At 43.1% G+C, this 17869-nt stretch overlaps 1 protein-coding gene across 2 annotated transcripts in view; it reads left to right on the top strand.

The window, feature by feature from the left end:
* Positions 1-1064: 1064 nt before the first annotated feature.
* LOC137778879 (neurocan core protein-like) overlaps positions 1065-17869 on the top strand; it is a 34101-nt gene continuing 17296 nt past the window's right edge. The window contains exons 1-5 of one of the 2 annotated variants that reach the window (XM_068566240.1): positions 1065-1457; positions 10804-10883; positions 14638-14841; positions 16267-16449; positions 17308-17482. In XM_068566240.1, the coding sequence (XP_068422341.1) occupies positions 10811-10883; positions 14638-14841; positions 16267-16449; positions 17308-17482 (635 nt within the window). In that variant the 5' untranslated portion in view covers positions 1065-1457; positions 10804-10810. Of the gene's footprint in view, positions 1458-2866; positions 2929-10803; positions 10884-14637; positions 14842-16266; positions 16450-17307; positions 17483-17869 lie in introns of those variants that run through there. The other variant, XM_068566230.1, reaches the window with a different exon arrangement.

Raw genomic sequence — 17869 nt, 5'->3', positions numbered from 1 at the left:
TCAATGTACAAACCCACCCGGCCTCCATTACTCGAGGGAAATACAGGATTACATTACATTTAGCTGAGGCTTTCATCCAAAGCGACTTACAATAAGTGCATTCAACCGTGAGCACGAACTCAGAGCGAGAGCCAAGAAAGTACAATTTCTGCAAGAAGGCAAAACTACAAAGTGCTATAAGAGCCATTTATGCTGCTAAAGTGCTACTTTCTTTATTCAAGGCATAGTCGTAGAATGTGTTTTTAGTTTGCGACGGAAGATGTGGAGACTTCCTGATGTCACAGAGGAGTTTATTCCACCAGCGAGGAGCAGGACAGCAAACAGCCGCGACTTTGTGTGTTTATCTCTCTGTGACGGAGCTACGAGCCGATTGGCTGAAGCCGAGCGTGAACAAGCTTGTGTAAGGTGTTCCTGTCCTGGATGAGGACTGGACCCAGTGAAGGGTGCAGGCCATCAGACTGTAGGCCTGCAGCATGAGGCTGACGCTCTTTGGCTCACTTATTCATGGGTAGAAGACGTGGAGGAGCTGCAGCATGCGGTCGGATGGCCTTGGTAAAAGCTGCCACTGGCAACCAGAAAGCTTTTCATAATGTGCTAATGAAGACTGACTTGAGTATTGATCGTGCAGCTATTATGATGAACTGTTGGCTGTTGTGAGATGTGTGTGAGGCTGTTTTCACTCAACAGTTGTTGCACTGAATTCTGCTCATTATCCATAAAAAAGCATGTTACTCCTCCACTGGTTGGATAACATGCTTCATGTATTTCACTAGAACAGAAGGCCTGAGCTTGTGTGTGATGCTCAAGTTGAGTTGCTTAGTTGTGTGTAGAATCGCAGGATGTGACGTAAGGATATCAGAGGGTTTAGGTCAGGCTGTCATTGTAAGCTCACGGGTGAATTTCAATTTAAATCAGACACCGGATCCCCCATTGAGGTTTATGTCGGGATCGGATTACGGTCATAAAGTACACCCCTCCTCTCGCTCTCCTGCACCCCTCCTCCCTCCCTCTTGTCCCCCCTTTGCATGGGGGGTGCCGGAGCCGTCTGCCTGTCACTGCTTGCCTCTTTGTTCAAACTGATCTCGCTTCTCTCCCTCAGCGTTGCTGCAGGCGCGGAGGGGGTCAGAGGCAGCAGCTCGCGGTGAGCCGGTCCGCGCGCATCTCTTCCGATCTGGCGAACACCAGCGCGAGGATGAACGGCGCATGAAGCTGCAGAGGATAACGTCGGCGAAGGAGTGACCGAGTCCAAGACGTCTAGAGCTTCTGCACACACACACACACACACACACACTCACACACTCACGCCGGCTTCTTTCTGCCTCTGCAAAGTGCTGCTTTCGTCGTTCGGCCGCGTCTTTACCCCGCGGGAGCTTTCGGGAGCACCTGCACGGAGGCGCAAAGCTCACATTCCTGAGGATTGCACCACCGAGACCGCGTCTCCTTGTTCACAGGAAAAGGTAGGACTGAGAGCTTGGACGTTATTCTCTTCGGATGCTTTATGAAATCAGTCGTTTGGTCAGTGTGTGATAGCTCAAGTCACCGGGTGGCCGGAGGCGCCTGCTCAGCTGCGAGAAGCGTGGGTTCATTTCTTGGTTCAAAAGAATGCAAAAAAGGCACTTTCAAAAACTGAGTTTTTTTTTATTACATTGCTCAACCATGCAATATTGAATTATATGCATACACGCTGTATGTTATTCTCCTTTACCTATGAACGGAGGCTCAACCTTTAGACGCACACACATCGCACATGTATGAGATATCTTGAATTATTTACAGGTCAGAGCTTTTAATATTGGTCTATATTTACTACCCATGTAGGGGCATGCATAAATCATCAACCCACCAAGAAATGTTGTGTCCTTCCTCTGAGGAGATGTCTTGTCTTCATAAGAACTTTGACTACATACATTTTCAAGAAATCTTCCTTTACAGATGTCAAAATCAAAAGAAATCAGAGAGGGTGCCTTCTGTTGAGAGATGCAATTGTGGAAGCAGATCTGAACTCTTGAACAGGTGTTTGTGAAATATATTATGTAAATCAGAGTCATTCGGTGAACAACATGTGCTGCAGGACTGCCAACATCTGATCTGCACCTGGCCATGACATCAAAGATCTAGTGATGTATAGGAACTGGAATATCAGTGATCAGTCCTTCCAGTCTCTGTGCCTTGTGAACTAACTCCAAAAATACAACATTACACAAAAAAAGTGAGCAAATAATGATGTAATTAGTGATTGCCTGCACACTGAAAGACTTGTATTGATGTTTTCTCTGTAAACAAACACCGGCACAAATCACAGTGAAGGTGAACAGTTTGGGTCACCTTGACAAACGAGCTGAATTGTGTGAGAATATGAGAGCGCTGGAAAGCCCGTTGTGTTTCTATTCACGCAGCCAAGTCTTTTCTCCTTTGGCCTTGTTAGTGTGTCCACCACCAGCTGTGTGTCAACGCCACAAAGGAGGACGTGGTTAACCAAGGCAACGCCAGGCTTTAGACAAGAAGAAGAAATGTGTGTGTGTGTGTGTGTGTCAGAGATAGCAGCAGTCGTGCCTTTGGGATGGGAATAGTGACAAATGAGGCTAAGAGACCCAGCTGAAAGTTTACAGCATGCATTTTTCATCCTGTCCGGATGTGTGCGAGTGTGTGTAGCCTCTTTTGAAGGGGCGTCCATGAGCGCCGGCACGCATACAGCAGAGATGTGTAGATGTAGATGACTGCACTCATACGAGCGCAGGGATCAGAGAGAGCTGTGTTGTGGGGAGAAAAAAGAAAAGGTCTGACTAAAATAGAGCACGAGCTCAGATCGGCTGCTTCACTGTCTGTTGCTGCACACTTTGCTCTCAATCAGCCTCATTGTTGTTCATGTTCTGACTCTGAGATGCTGCAAGTGAAGGAGACACTTTGGATCTGGGGAAGATGGAAGAAGTGAGTGATGCGAGATGCTTTCAGAGAGATGAAATACTAGAAGTGAAACGATAACCCGATCAAAGGGGCCACACATTCCCACGTTTCTTTGTAATTGTAGATTTTCTTTATTTGATAGGTCGCTGAATATGTTTGGATTTGACTGAACAGTTGAACGAACTTAATGTAGTTTTTCAGTTTGAGAATCTTTTCACGGAAGCAGCTGTTTTCTATATTTTCATTTTCACTTGAATATCTTTGTTTTGGACTGTTGGTCGAACAAAACCGTGGGCTTCAGTACCAGAATAAAAGACACAAAAGGAATTGGTCCCTGCTCTTTCAGCGGTCTTGTTGATGGTGTATTTCCAGGAGACGCTGAAGGTAATTCTCAGTCAGGTTTGATATTCTTCTCTATGGTGTTGTGCCCACGCCAATATGTCACTCAAGTGCTGATGGGGTCCTTCCCCCTCTAATACAGTGCTAATAGCTAACAGAATAGCGCTATAAAAATGCAAATCAGCGCTCGTGCTCGCTTATAGTGACAATCAAAATAAGCTTCCCATCTCAGTCAGCCACAGGCGTGTTTCTCTTTTTTTTTTTTTTTTACGGTTATGCTGCCCTGAAAATGTGTTGACTGTGTTTGGATACCAATGCGATGTGTTCGGATGTACAATGCAGCAAATGTTTGGGACTTCTTTGTTGCGGTCTGTCACAGCAGTCATTCATAGACAGCAGATCCAACTGAGAAGTTTATGAGTTCTTTGAACTTTAAGGTTGATTTACAGACTTTACTAACAATGTCCGCACAGTGACGGGAGCTAAAACTGCCCACGTCTTCAGCACTGGACAGCTCCCAAATCTCAGAGCCCGATGGTCCGACAACAAACATTTGTCTAATAGAAAAAGAGCAGTGAATAGTTGTGTTTGGAGCTGCTGGATGGAAATGTAATTCTCCCTGGAATAGGCCTATTGAGACCAGAATGAGCCCCCAGCCGCCAAACACCCAAAAGGGATTGGACAAACCAATCCATCAATCAAGTTGTCTTTAGCCTGGGAGGGACTACAGCGGCCCACCAGGCCAATCATCACAAGTGTGTATGAGAACACAGCTGAACAGCTCACCCACACAAAGGGAGAGGTCCCTCTCTTTGTCTTTGGCCCGAGGCTCTCCTCTAAGGTAGTGACCGGTGAAAGACAAATGTTTGGCTTTGCAGTTGGCTGAGAAGAAGCTCTTTAAGGCCGAAGCACAAAACGTATATCCGCCTCTGCAACACAGGAGATGAGAATACTTTGTCACATTCAGAAAGATGGTTCGTCGTCATTGTGGTCCTGTGTGTTTTTTTGCTGAAGTCTCACAGTCTGGTGCTGTTGTGAGGCTGAGTCGACGGCTTGTGCGTCTGCGTGCGTTGGCTCTGGTTGTACTTGAAGGACAGAGCTCTTTGTTTTGAGCCTTTTCTCACCTCGTTGGTATTCCACAGACTCAGCACATCATTAAAGACGAGGGATCGCGTCTACGTTCCTCTATTCTTCCACGTCGTTTCACTGCTACTCGTGTTTCTGACCAGCTTTCCCAGAGGGTGACAATGTGGTCGTGTTGTGTTTATGGAAGCTCTCAATCTCCTGTGTGTGTGTGTGTGTGTGTTGTGTGTGTGTGTGTGGAGTCCTAGACTAATATACTCAAGTTGATAGCTGCGTCTCGTGGAGCTGATCCTTTATTGACGTTGTTACTGAGCGCTGACCTCGGCTCCGTCACCTTTGACCTCTGGTGTCTCTGAAACACAGCTGCTGCTGAGGACTCGTCAGTTCCTCCATGTCTTTGTTGTCTGACCCTGAAATCATTATCCTCTTCAATATTGCTATTTACTTCAACTTCTACTTCTACTTTACCGACCACACATGGGAGCTTCATCATTCTCTCACGCTGCTTCTATGATTATGTTGCATTAGATCACATGCTTTGTGATTAGCTGCAGTTCCCTTCGGTGGAGCATTTTAGCATCGTTCAGCTCATTTCAAACAAATGTTTTTATTATTATTGTTCATTGTCATCAGTTGTGTTTCTGGCCGGTGGCAAGGAGCCTATAAAAGAAGGAAAGGAAGGAAGAGAAGGAAGCATCATTAAGTCATTGATAGCGTATTAACTTTTGTTGGTGCTCAGTCTGTTGAAGTGAATGTAAGCCATACAAAATAATCTGATTTGTTTCACCTTTAACTGAAAAATGCTTTCACAAAGTCACGAAAACAACAACACATGGACACATGCCTATGACACATGCCTATGACACATGCGTGTTCGGTTTGGTCTCTAATCAGATCACGGCTCCAGATCGCTGCATCATGATAAATGATTTCATAATATTGTCTCAGAGTTCGGTAAATGTCCTTTAGGACTGTCAGCTACTATGTCTGCAGTTTTCCTCTGCAATCTACCTTCCTGCTTGTCATCCAGCTTCTATTATTATCTCGCACACATGTAAGTAATGCCAGCGGTTAAGCTTTACATAAATTATTGCATGATTAGTTACTTCATAAGCACATGGAAAAGTATCTATGAAGGCCAATTCTACCAGGAAAAAATACTAATACATAGATTGTTATAAATAGTATACAACATGGGATCATAATAGTCATACATGGGACAGTGTGATAAGTATATCTAAATTGTAGTTTCTCAAAAAATGTGTATATAATACTTAAGTAGTATGTTTTTGTCAGTTTTCCTGGCAGAACTGTGAATAAAATCCCAAAACATCAGCTTGTCTTTTCTTTTTAGTCTTTATCTAAGTTAAATACAAATGTTTTGATTTAAGTGAGATACATTTGATCCTTTTTAAAGCTCTGCAGAAAAAAGAGCGATGATTAATTTGACCCAAGTTGCTGTCGAGGACTTCCTGGTTTCTATTTCCTGTAAAAGCTGTTACAATGCTTCTCAAATATTGATGTGCAAACGTATGAATAGTTTTCTGTCTGCCACACTATACCTTTTGTTCATGCACACACAACAACAAAAAAATCACACATGACGGTGCCAGAAAGAGGCTGAGAGTGAAAAGGCGGCGAGAGAGAAAAAGAGCGTTTCTGAGATCATCTGCTGCAAGTCTGTTGAGTGTCGCTTCACAGCAGCTTAACAGCTCTTCAGGAATCTACAGATGGATGTTATGAGAGCTGTCAATCCCTCACATTAATGTGCACATTTGTGATACATGCATTAATCATGAAATCAATATATTTCCTTTTGCTGTTCAACACTGAATAATTAATGAAAAGAGCAGAATGGTAACTACCTCGTTACAACAAGTCTGTTTTTCACCCGGCTTGGCTGTTGAGGATCCTTCAGAGCGATCCAAATCCCCCCCGCCCCCCTTTCTGTGCGCTTTACTGCACACACATATAAAATCCTATCTGGCCCGTCCTGAGCGAGCTGGTTTAAATAACCTCTGTCTCCATGCCCAGCGAGCTCAATAGTGTCAGTGTGAGAGGGAAGAAGGAGTGTGTAATCCTGAATCGGAGGGACCGGCTTTCCAGAGTCCTCTTTCCAACTGAAGCCGGGGCCAGAGCTGCATGAGTCATTAGTTGCTTTGAATGTGATTAGTCACCACAAACACAATGCGTGTCTGCATGTGTGTGTGAGGTGAGAAAGAGTGTGCATGATGCATGAAGGAGCAGGAAGTGAATATGATTCAGCTTAGCTCCCTCTCCTCTCACAGAGTCTCTTTTTTCTGCTTTCATACACTAAGTGGTAACAAATCACCACTGCACCACTCTATTACCACTGTTTCATTTTGCCCTTACAAATACGACGTTTCTGCAAACAGCAAATGAAGTAGCTTCCGCCTCGTCTCCTCTGAAGAGCTTGCGTCACGTCAGTATTGTCACGAAGGCGATTCAACGACCTTTCTGTCGTTCCTCCACCTTCATCTGCTTCCTCTCTCTGCTCACCACTTTGTCTGTCACTCATCCGGAGCTGTTATTCTGCCGTACACTCGCTCGCTCTCTGGAGGTAATAGTTTTCGTGAGAGATGATTAAAGAAAAGGGGAAGGAGGGAAATCGTCTCGTCGGGTCCCAGGAGGGAGGAGAGGAGACTGACGGTTTGACTCCTTACTGTAAACTACGTTTCCATCCTGCAGTCTACAGGTTTCTCTCTTCTTGAGCGAGCACATGTTGTATTTTTAGACACTAAATCTGCTGCTTCTTCTCGTCGTCATGCCGTTGCCCAAGAAAGGTTCTTCCTGTAAAAATACCAAACATCCCATCTCTGAAATTCATTTCCCCGAGGAGCAAAACGAGCTTGTGTTTTATCTTTCTGTCGGGTGGAAAACAATATTCTTTCAAAGGCCAGGCAGAAAAAACACAATATTATTAGTTTATTTCACATTACAAAAATAAATATAGCATATAAACAGAGTTGTACTTACTTACTCCTTCAAATAGATTAGTAGGAAGAGTTACTTCGTAAGCTATTAGCTGTTAGTAAGCTATTAGCAACTTTAATGAGTTTGTGCGGTTTCAGGTTATTTGACAATAAGTCCGGTTCAAGATGGACGCAGCTGTTTGGAAACCAAAGCGCTGCTTCACCAGAGTTAAAGCTCACGTTGGCGTCTTTGCTTTGGGGACTTTTAAAATCCAGCAACTTCCTCCTCAAATCCTCTTCAGTGAAACATATTGTTTGGAAATAAACTCTAACACTTTGCCCAGGTTTGGTTTGTACAGTTTAGTGAACATTTAACGCTGACTTCCTGCTGGGAACGTGTAGCTTTCTCATGCTAAATTACTCAGTTTAGTAGCACAATGTGTAATTACTGTAGCTGTCGAATGTAAATAATACATATTTTGTTTTTTCCAAACTGGAAACATTAAAAAGTTTCAAGGATTTGTGTTAATTAGAAAGCTTTAAAGTTAGCGTTTTGCCAGTTAAAAGTACTTCAATCTTAATCCACGACCCGTTGCTTCCAAAAACCATAAACTTATTGTCTTATAATATTTTAAGGTGAGTTTTAGGGAACTACCTTGTGTGTTGGCTTTAGCTTGATGTGAGGCTTTATAGTAGCGGTGTGTGTGTGTGTGTGTGTGTGTGTGTGTGTGTGTGTGTGTGTGTGTGTGTGTGTGTGTGTGAGAGAGAGAGAGAGAGAGAGAGAGAGAGAGAGAGAGAGAGAGAGAGAGAGAGATGAATCAACATGGGACTCAACCTGACCTGATTAAATAAACCTTTGCTAACCATGAACACACACACACACACACATACACACACACACACACACACACACACACACACACACACACACACACACACACACTTCACTGTAGCATGATGGAGGCATTGTAAGCATAACGCCGTGCTCACAAACACGATTCATCCGCCGGCATGACGTCTTCCACACTTTTCATGTTTTTTTTTCTTCGTCTTCTTTCCTCGAAGCTATTTTCCCACCGACTGCAGAACTGAAGGAGATTTGGGTCGAGGGGCCCGTCTGGCCCGCGTCATGACGAGCATGGCGGCCGTGTCGGTCTCCTCCTGCAACAGATTGACAGCTCAGCGCTGAGCGGCGACGCGGTAACCGCTCGGCCTCGTCCGTTAGCGCTCTACGGATCGCTGTCGCGATGCGTCGCATTCAGACGACGTCGTGAAAATGTGTCGGGCGGACATCCGCATTGAAGTTCACTGAAGCATTTTAGAGACTTTTCTCCTCAAGACGCAGCTGTGCCTGTGAGAGGGAAGAGTGGCTTCTTAGACGAAGGCGTTCACAACGTCGGATGTCTCCTCTTGCACAAAAGGGCGGCGCTGGTTAGTATGCGGCCGGTGCGATCGGACGGCCAGTGCACTGTATGTCGTAAATCCCTCCTGGTGAAACTTTGAAAGGCGGCTGTCTATAGAGCGCTCAGTGTTATATATGTTGTATAGCATCCATAGAGATGTCCATATAGGCTGAACTCTCTGTATTCTGTTGCTGTGGATAGTGGCTGCTGGGCCCCTGCCAGTCCTCCAATACAACACTCTCTCGCGCTGCTTCTCAGAAGACTGGGCAATCTCCTCGGTGTCGTGACCCTCTCCAAGCCTTTAGAAATATCTTGTCACCCACCCAGCTCGCTCCACAAATGGTTCGGGCCTTCAACATGCAGAAAGTCCAACAGCTCAACCCCAATCTGTCACGGCCCATCACAAGGTCCTGACCCGCCTTCAGGGATTGGACGCCTCAAAGCGTGCGTCACAGCGGGGTCCCGCCCAGCACCAGGAACCAACTTGATTGCCGCAACCATTTAAAAAAAAAAATCACTCGACAGATTGTTGTTTAATTGGCAGGCGTCACTTTGCGCTTTACTTATCTGAGAGGAATGTCTCGCTCTGTCTCTCGCGCTCCAGCTTCGTGGAGGTTTCTACCGAGCGTTCACATGGTCAGAGAAGAGAGCGGCCATTATTCCTGAAATTTATAAGGGGTTGAACTGGTGTTGCGTAATCTTCTCTCTGAGCATCAGAGATGCTGGTGACACAAGTTGTTGTTACCTTGGTGAATGCAAAGAGCTCTTTTGCTTTCCTGGATACGTTATTACTGACATCCAGACTAATTTCTGCTCCAAGTACTTAACATTCTCCATGAGGTCTCTGTTGATGATGCCTTTGTACTCAGGATGGTAGGAAGAACCAATATTTTGGACGTAGATCATTTTGCTTAATTAGCATTATGAAACAAAATTGTTTTTTCTCCAAACAAACAACTCTTTATATTTCAAAGCAGCATCAGTGAATCTTTGTCTCGAGCGTCTTTCCATCGAGCTGAGGAGCTTTGGGCCTCAAGCCAAATCCTCTGGCAATGTCAACAGTTCATTTCTGATGTCTGGGAGCATTTCTTCAATGCTGTGCAGCAGGAATGCACCAGAATCACTTCTTCTTTTTCACTGCACTGTGTTAAAACTTAATCCAATTTTAACTCCAAGAGTGATTATCTTAAGAAACATGATGCTGCATTATAGATGTAACGCTGTCTGATGGCCAGTTTTAACTGCTATACAAGTGGCAGAGAGGGTGAATGAATGTAAATATCTGTGGACAATAAATGGAAAGCACTGAACACAAGTCGGTAAGCTGTGTCCTCTAAGTGCTCTTAAATATGCAGTATTATTTATCTCTTTCTGACTTTATAACACCAATGGACATGAAACATCCGTCTGTGATACAGAGCATTCTGCTAAACCGCCTTGTTCAAGGCCATGTTGTAGTATTTTATGTTCGAGCTGTGGCCACAGTGCCTGACTCACAATAGATTCTATACAAGCAAAAGAAAGTGTGAATAATGTACTCGTTCAAAAACCTGCTGAAGGTCTGTAAGATGTCATGCTGCTGTTTTACACGTTTTTTTTGGGAGGTTTGAGTTGGTGTAATTTGTTTTGAAAACAGCTGGACACACACACACACACACACACACACACACACACACACACACACACACACACACACACACACACACACGCCAATTGCAGCAAACTCTCATGCAAAGGTTAAAAACATGAAGTTTCATATTAACGGACATTATTATTAAAATCTAATTCTCTCCATGAAGCTTTAATGTTTAGATTTATAGTTCCAAATGATCTTCTATGTGTTTATTTTAACGCACATGCAGCTTTATGGCATGTAGCAGTAAAACAGACTTTATGTTATGCAAATTCATGTTGAGTTGTTTTATTCACATGTCAGACTCACATCATTATTTCTCACTGTGTGCAAACAAATACTCATTTTAAAGTTGTTTTTAAAGCTTCATGATAATATGCATTAAGGAAGATGGAGACTCCGACAACTGAAATAGCTGCGGATGAAAAGAAAGATGAACAAATATCTGCAGTTCATAAACCTTTGACTTGAGCCTGATCCTGGTTCCTTCCTGTTTCTCCCTCTGCAGGTCCAGCATGGCGCTCAGTCTGTGTGCAGCCGGGCAGCAGATCCTCTTCGCCCTGATGCTGCTGCTCTACTTCGGCTCAGGTGAGCTGTCTTCCTTCTCTTTTCTAAACTGCTGCATCTCCAGGTGCTGCAGAAATTAATCAGCAGTTTATGATCTGACGCAAAAATAATGTGACGAATAATATTAGTGCACAAGTAAACGGAACAAGGAAGCAGCTGGAGCGGAGTATGAAGAAGAAAAAACATCAGTTCTTACATTAATTTCCCATCGACATGAACACAGCAGACAGGTCTGCTAATGGGAGTGTTGTGAGTAAGAGCTGACATGCTCAGGATGTTTTCAGACATGCTCGGTGGGACCGAGCTGGAACGCCGCCAAGCCCATTTCTGCAAGTTTAGTCGACCATCTGTTCCATTACAACTGTGCATAAAATTCCCAATTATGGGAGAAAAAGACAAAACATCTCAGAGCCGCAGGTTTGATGCCCCACCTGCAGTCTGCCGACTGGCTGCAGTAAAGATAAGTTCTGCTCCTTAATTACTTTTCCTGCAATTGGCATGCGCGATAGCTGGTCTGTCTGGATGTTCATTACAAGGAGAAACTGTATCACTCAGTCACTAAAATAAAACCCCCCGAAAAAATACCTTACTGGTCATTATGCTCTGGCCGCAGAAGGTTATTACTCCACAATCCAGCCTCCAAAAGTAAACAACATAATCTAACTACTACTATTGGAACCCGCTGTTACTCCCAGATACGAGTAGTTGTCGTAGTTGTCGTAGTTGTTATCACTTTTCAGTGATTTCCAGGTTCATCACCACAAAGTTGCCCCTCAAGCAGTCAACAAAGTACCACAACAAACCGAACGGGGACATCTGGATACAGCGTGTACAGTGTGTGATGACGGACAGCTGGCACGCAATGTTCCAGGTTAATGATAAACCCTGCATCAACATCTGCTCTGTAACGTGTCGTTCACATTACGTTCCGTCTGCCAACAAGAACAAACGCAGTTTAAAGCTGTTTGTTTTGGATTTAATCTTGTTTTGACCTTGGGAACTCTTGATGGTATCACATCTATGAGGCAGATGCCCATCACGAGAGAATATCTGGCACAAACATGAGCTGATAAGAATCCCTTGGATGTGACTGTTGTCCATAAACTGTTTCATAGATTGTGGGATACAAGAGATGCACCAGTTGTGTGCAGCTGCATTTCCCTCTTAGAGGGATCATATTGTCTGACGTCTGCATTTCCTCTGCTGAAGAGTTGGTCCACATTTTGGGATGAAAAATATTGATGCGCTTCCTTTCTTGAGCGGTGGATCAGGTCATGGATATCTCTCTCATGTCTGTGCAGTAGAAAAGAAACCAGTCAGCTTTATTTAGCCCAAAGACGCTTGAAACCGAAGACATGGTGGAAACAATATTTATAACTTCACACAAGAAAGAAATGTTTGTTTTGTCTGTGAAGAAACTCTGTGAGGTGAAAGTAAAGGCTCCAGTGAAAGTCACAAGACCGTTAGTTCATATTTACTGTGATAATATAGATGAATGAACATCACAGTGCAGGAAGACACAAAAAAAACAACTGGGCTCATTTGAAGCCTCCATCTATATAATATATTAACATTTTACAAAATTACAAACATAAAATGAAAAATGCATAAGATAGACAACGAAAGACAGAAAAGAAAGAAAAATATGTAATTATATTGAGTCTGTGTGAGCATGTGTTCGTGTGTGTGTGTGTGTGTGTGTGTGTGCATGGCTTGTGTTTGTTCAGGGATGTGGGATTATTCATTATGAGTAAAAACAGCTAAACATTTTTGACATAACAGTTAAAACGAGAAAGACATGAACACTAATCCATAAAAAAATCGGACAAAACAGCAATTAAACTTTCTTTTAGGCAACTCTTGAAACATTTGAACTGTTTTTTCTTCATCATTTTAAACATGGGCCTCCCACACGCGTTGCTGTGGCGGTATTTCTTATTATGTCTCTATTATATATGTCTGGAAGCGATGTTATTCTTCGCATTAAATCATCAAATTTAATTAGCCAGCCCCATCAATGCAGAACACGGGAATGATCCTTGAAAGCCTCCTCGGCGTTTACCACGCTGGACGCCAGGAGAGGACTGACAGGAGGAGAGATGACATCTGGTCATGACGGAGAGTCCTTTCATGTCACTTGCAGACCTCTCGTCCTCTTTTGGGCTGCACGTCCTTTGTCCCGTCTGTCAGCACCACCTTACAGGTTCCTGTCATCCAAAGTCTCTCCATTTGCTACGTTCAGTTTCTTATCCTCTATCTTCCCTTTATCCCTCTTTCATTCCTGCTCCCTTGTTCTTGTTCTTGTTCTCCTGCCTTTTCCCCGGTATTTGTGATTCTGTGATTACATCTGATTCAGGGGGGGGAAGGCAGCGGAGGCGTTCGTTCTTCAGCTGAGAGAGAAAGAGAGAGAGAGAGAGAGAGAGAGAGAGAGAGAGAGAGAGAGAGAGAGAGAGAGAGAGAGAGAGAGAGAGAGAGAGAGAGAGGCGCTCTCAGGGGGTTCAGCTCGTGAAAGCAGTCCAATCTAAATGCAGATGGAAATATCTTTAGGGGATTTAATTCCGCCATGTGCAATATTCCAAATGAGGCTTTTCTGTATGTGTGTGTGTCTGTGTGTGTGTGTGTGTGTGTGTGTGTGTGTGTGTGTGTGTGTGTGTGTCCTCTTGTTACGCTCATATTAGCTTTTCACATTGGTGCATTTGACTAATGGTTGAGGGTTTGAAAGGAGAAGCTCAGAGAAGAGAAGATTTGTCAAAAATCTTTGGGCAAATTAGTCTTTTTTTTCTTTTTGCCAGCGACGGTCTCACATCCCCGACTCGTTGTCCTCTCATGTGGGATCATCCTGCCTCGCTCAGGACTCCTGGCATCACTTCCTAACACGCTGAGCATGAACAGCATGAACTAACTCGCTATGTGAATTATAAGTGAGGGAAAAAAATATAGTTTTTTGATCATTTTTTAATTTTTTTGTGAAACAAATGCATTTAAACACAAAGTCCTTTGGGCTTGCTGTTTCCACCGCATCCCATAATATCCACGGACATGGAATAGAGTATGATCAGTCGTCATGGTGATAACTCGGTTGTCCTTAAAAATGACATTTTGAGGAGATGACTTTATAGAAAAGGTCTTTTTTTTTATTTTCATATTTCAAAAAAATACATTTTCTACCTTTTTTTAAATAAACTATCATATACCATGAGTGCGCTTGGTTTGCACTGCAAAGGTGCACAGAGGCAGGAATACAGGTGATGCTGTTGTCATGGATACATCGAACCTGCACGGGTGCTGATATCAATCTGCGTCGCCGAGAAATTGCCTCACGTTGTGACATTGACTTTACATTGATGCATGAAATATCTTAACATTAATGCGGTTGAGTGACAGTATGAGTCATTTATGAGATGTAAGTAAGAGCCTGTGAGTTACTGTTTGTGTCTTCCTGCTCTTGTCTATCTGTGTATATGTGTGTGTTTGAGTGGCTGGGATGACGGGTGTTATGCTCCTCTGCTGGAATGATAAAACCAGTTCCTTGTTCTCGTGTGAAGGAAATCAGTGTGAACCTGCTAATGAACCCCTGAGGTCTCGTTACTGAAGCAGTGCAGCCTCCACTTTCTCTCCATGCGACACTCATTTACACTATAATGCAACACCGGCCTCATTCATATATCTGTCACAAAGTAGATGCAATAAAGGGTTCGTTGTTTTCTCCACTTGGATGCAAAATGTCCTCCAGCTTTTCTAATTGCATCATCTCATCCTCTCCGTGGTCCTCCAGGTGCAGCCTCCTCCATAGTGAGCATGCGCAGGATCAGGCATCCCACCGTCCAGCGGGCGCTGGCGGGCCGGGCCGTCCTCCCCTGTGTCTTCACCCTTCAGACCGGCTCCTCCGGCCGGACTCCTCACCTCCTGTGGACTCGCTTCGGGGTCCCGGCAGGAGGAGGAGCTTCTCCTCCGGAGCAGATTGTGCTTTCTGCTAAAGGTGAAACACAGTGATGTGGATCACGACGTTGTCAGATAACTTTTATTAGGGTGCTTAGAAAGTAAACCTAAACTTTTGGAAACCGTGTGAAAATCCTCCCGCGGCAATTTTTATACCCAGCATGCCCCATTCAGACAATCTTCTGGCATAAAATACGTAATTTTTCTCATTTTTTAAACCGAACGACACAGTTTTTTGACTGAAACTTCTTCCTAACAGGTCAACACTTTGTTTTATTGTGATTTTTGTTGTAGATTCTGATTCTTTAGGTCCTAATCTTTCCAAAAAGGTGTCTTATTGACACTGCAGGAGACATTTTTAAAGGAATCTGGCTCATATCATGCTGGATGTTCATAGTTACCATCAAAATATCCTTTAAAGAGATATACAAATTTTCTCAAGACTTTGCTGCACAAATAAATACAATAAACACAAGTATTGAATTAATTTTGGGTTCCTAGGCCGACTCAAACACAGGAGAAAAGAGGTCTGGAGACAAAATTGGTTTCCACAGTTTAGAGGCATTAAACGGTTCTCTTTAGTCAATGTTTCCATATTAATCATAACATAGTTAAATATGTGTGTTTCCACAGCCTCTCCTCAGCGTGTATTTAATGAATTCGTCTGAAGGCCTCACAAGTAAAACTGACCAAGAACTGATCGACACAGGAAGCTCCTGGAATTAACATGAGATAAACCCTCATAAAGATTTTCCACTGTACCTGTAAACGCTCCAAACCTCCAGAGTTAAAGGATTTCAGCAACAATTAAAGTCTTCACGGCTCCTTGAACGCGGTGTCTGAAGGAATCTTTCAGTTTTACGATCAGCAAATTTATTGATTTGGTTCAGTCTCTCCGCTCATGAACCTGGTTTTAACACGTTAGCTGTTATCTTTAAACGTTCACTTCAAACAGATCCACACAAACTAAATGACATTACCAATCACACTTTAAAGTGTTTGAGAACGTTTAATATTCTTTCTTTCACAACGTCAAATGAAGAAACAGATAAAGAAACTCTTTAAGGTAAAGTTTCAAATTACAACCTAAATTAAACTCAACTTATTGAGCTTGAAAACTCAAAAAGTGAGCTCTGCTTTGTCAGGTTTGTGTGGTTTCATCACATTATATTTGGGCCTGAAACTGAAGCAAACAACTGTCAGAGTTTTGCTTCAAGTGACGTCATGTTGTTTGATTTGAGCCCCGTCTCGTTCAGACCTGTGGGAAATAACTTTAAACGTATTTGGCACATAATTGTGTGTTCACATACCCAATGACTAACACGGAGGCCGACTGAGAGGATCCGTTCATCTTTAACTCAATCCGTGCATCCAGGGCCTCTTATACATTCATGCTTCATCTCTCAAACCTGGAGGATGCCAACAGACACTCATAATGAAGAAACTTCTCTTTTCTCTGCCAAAGGTGACGTAATCAAGGTGAATAAGGCTTTCAGCGGCCGCGTCATGATGCCAGGATACGCTGCCAACCCTCTGAATGCCTCTATGGAGATCTCCGGCCTCCGGACCAACGACTCGGGCACTTACCACTGTCAGGTTGTCATGGGGGAGGAATATGAGCGTGACACCGTGCCCCTGGTGGTCTCCGGTAAGCGCAGCAGCAGTTTAAAAAGAATTAAACAAAAGCTTTACAGTTTTTCTGAATTGATTGTCGTGTTTCACTGCAGTCCAGGATTGTTGTGCAAATGTCAGATTGATAATGTCAGCTTGAAATCTGCTAACCTATCGCAGCTTTTCTATTTAATTAATTAATAATAACATTGGTTCGCCATATCAATATCAAAATGACTTGATTCATGTAGCCTGCTGCTCTCTGTGTCAGTGTTGTTGTTGTTTTTTATCTAGTTTTCCACTTGAGTAATTGTGTAATTCTTTCAACCTTTTGGAAAAATCCTCCCACGGCCATTTTAATACCCAGCATGCCCCATTCAGACAATGTTTTGGCATAAAATACGTAATTTTTCTAATTTTTTACCCTAACGACACAGTTTTTTGACAGAAACTCCTTCCTAACAGGACAAAGTTTTGTTTTATTGTGATTTTTGATGCAGATTCTGATTCTTTAGGTCCTAATCTTTCCAAAAAGGAGTCTTATTGATGCTCCAGGAGGCTTTTTTGGGAAATCTGGCTCATATAATACTGGATGTTCATAGTTACCATCAAAATGCTGATATACATTTTTTCCTCAAGACTTTGCTGAACAAATACATAAAATAAACACAAGTATTGGAATTAATTTGGGGTTCCTACGACAACTCAAACAGGGAAAAGGAGGTTCCACAGTTCTCAACGGGTTAATTAAAGAGTAAGGACTGAAGACTAACGATCACTTTTCTGTCTGCCCTTCTTGGAAATTCCAGCTGAAACTTGCAGACGTGTCTGTTTGTGGCCTCAATAACAATCCCGCCGCTTTACACTGTGTGTCCCTGTGTGTACCTGTGTGTAGGTGTGGTGTTTCACTACCAGGCTCCCAGCACCAGGTACGCGCTCTCATTCGCCGACGCCCAACAGGCCTGCCAGGAAAACTCGGCTGACATGGCCACCCCGGCCCAGCTGTGGGCGGCGCACTACGGCGGCCTGGCCAGCTGCGCGGCCGGCTGGTTGGAGGACCAGACCGTCCGGTGAGGAAGCGATCGATCAATAACTTCCTTCAGTTGGTTGCTTACTTATTGTTTAGAGCCCTGCTGGGCTCTAAACAATAACTCTGAGACAGCAGGAGCTCTCTCCAACGATATTCTCAATTCATTGATTAGCAAATAAACACTTCACCTGTCACTTTCATATGTACTTACTTATTATTATTATTATTATTATTATTATTATTATTATTATTATTATTATTACTATTATTATTATTTTCTTACTCTTGCATCTTTACTTATTTACTTACTTGTTTTTATCTAAATTTGTATACTTTTATATTGTATATATATATATATATATATATATATATGTATGTATATATAATATTATATAATAATAATAATTATATATAATAATAATATAAT

The sequence above is a fragment of the Clinocottus analis genome, unplaced genomic scaffold (genome assembly GCF_023055335.1).
Source record: "Clinocottus analis isolate CAN_PGR_092001 unplaced genomic scaffold, fCliAna1.0.p SCAF_11, whole genome shotgun sequence".
Lineage (NCBI taxonomy): Eukaryota > Metazoa > Chordata > Actinopteri > Perciformes > Cottidae > Clinocottus > Clinocottus analis.
The sequence above is the reverse complement of the archived record's forward strand: the minus strand, read 5'-3'. Positions and strand labels throughout refer to the sequence as shown.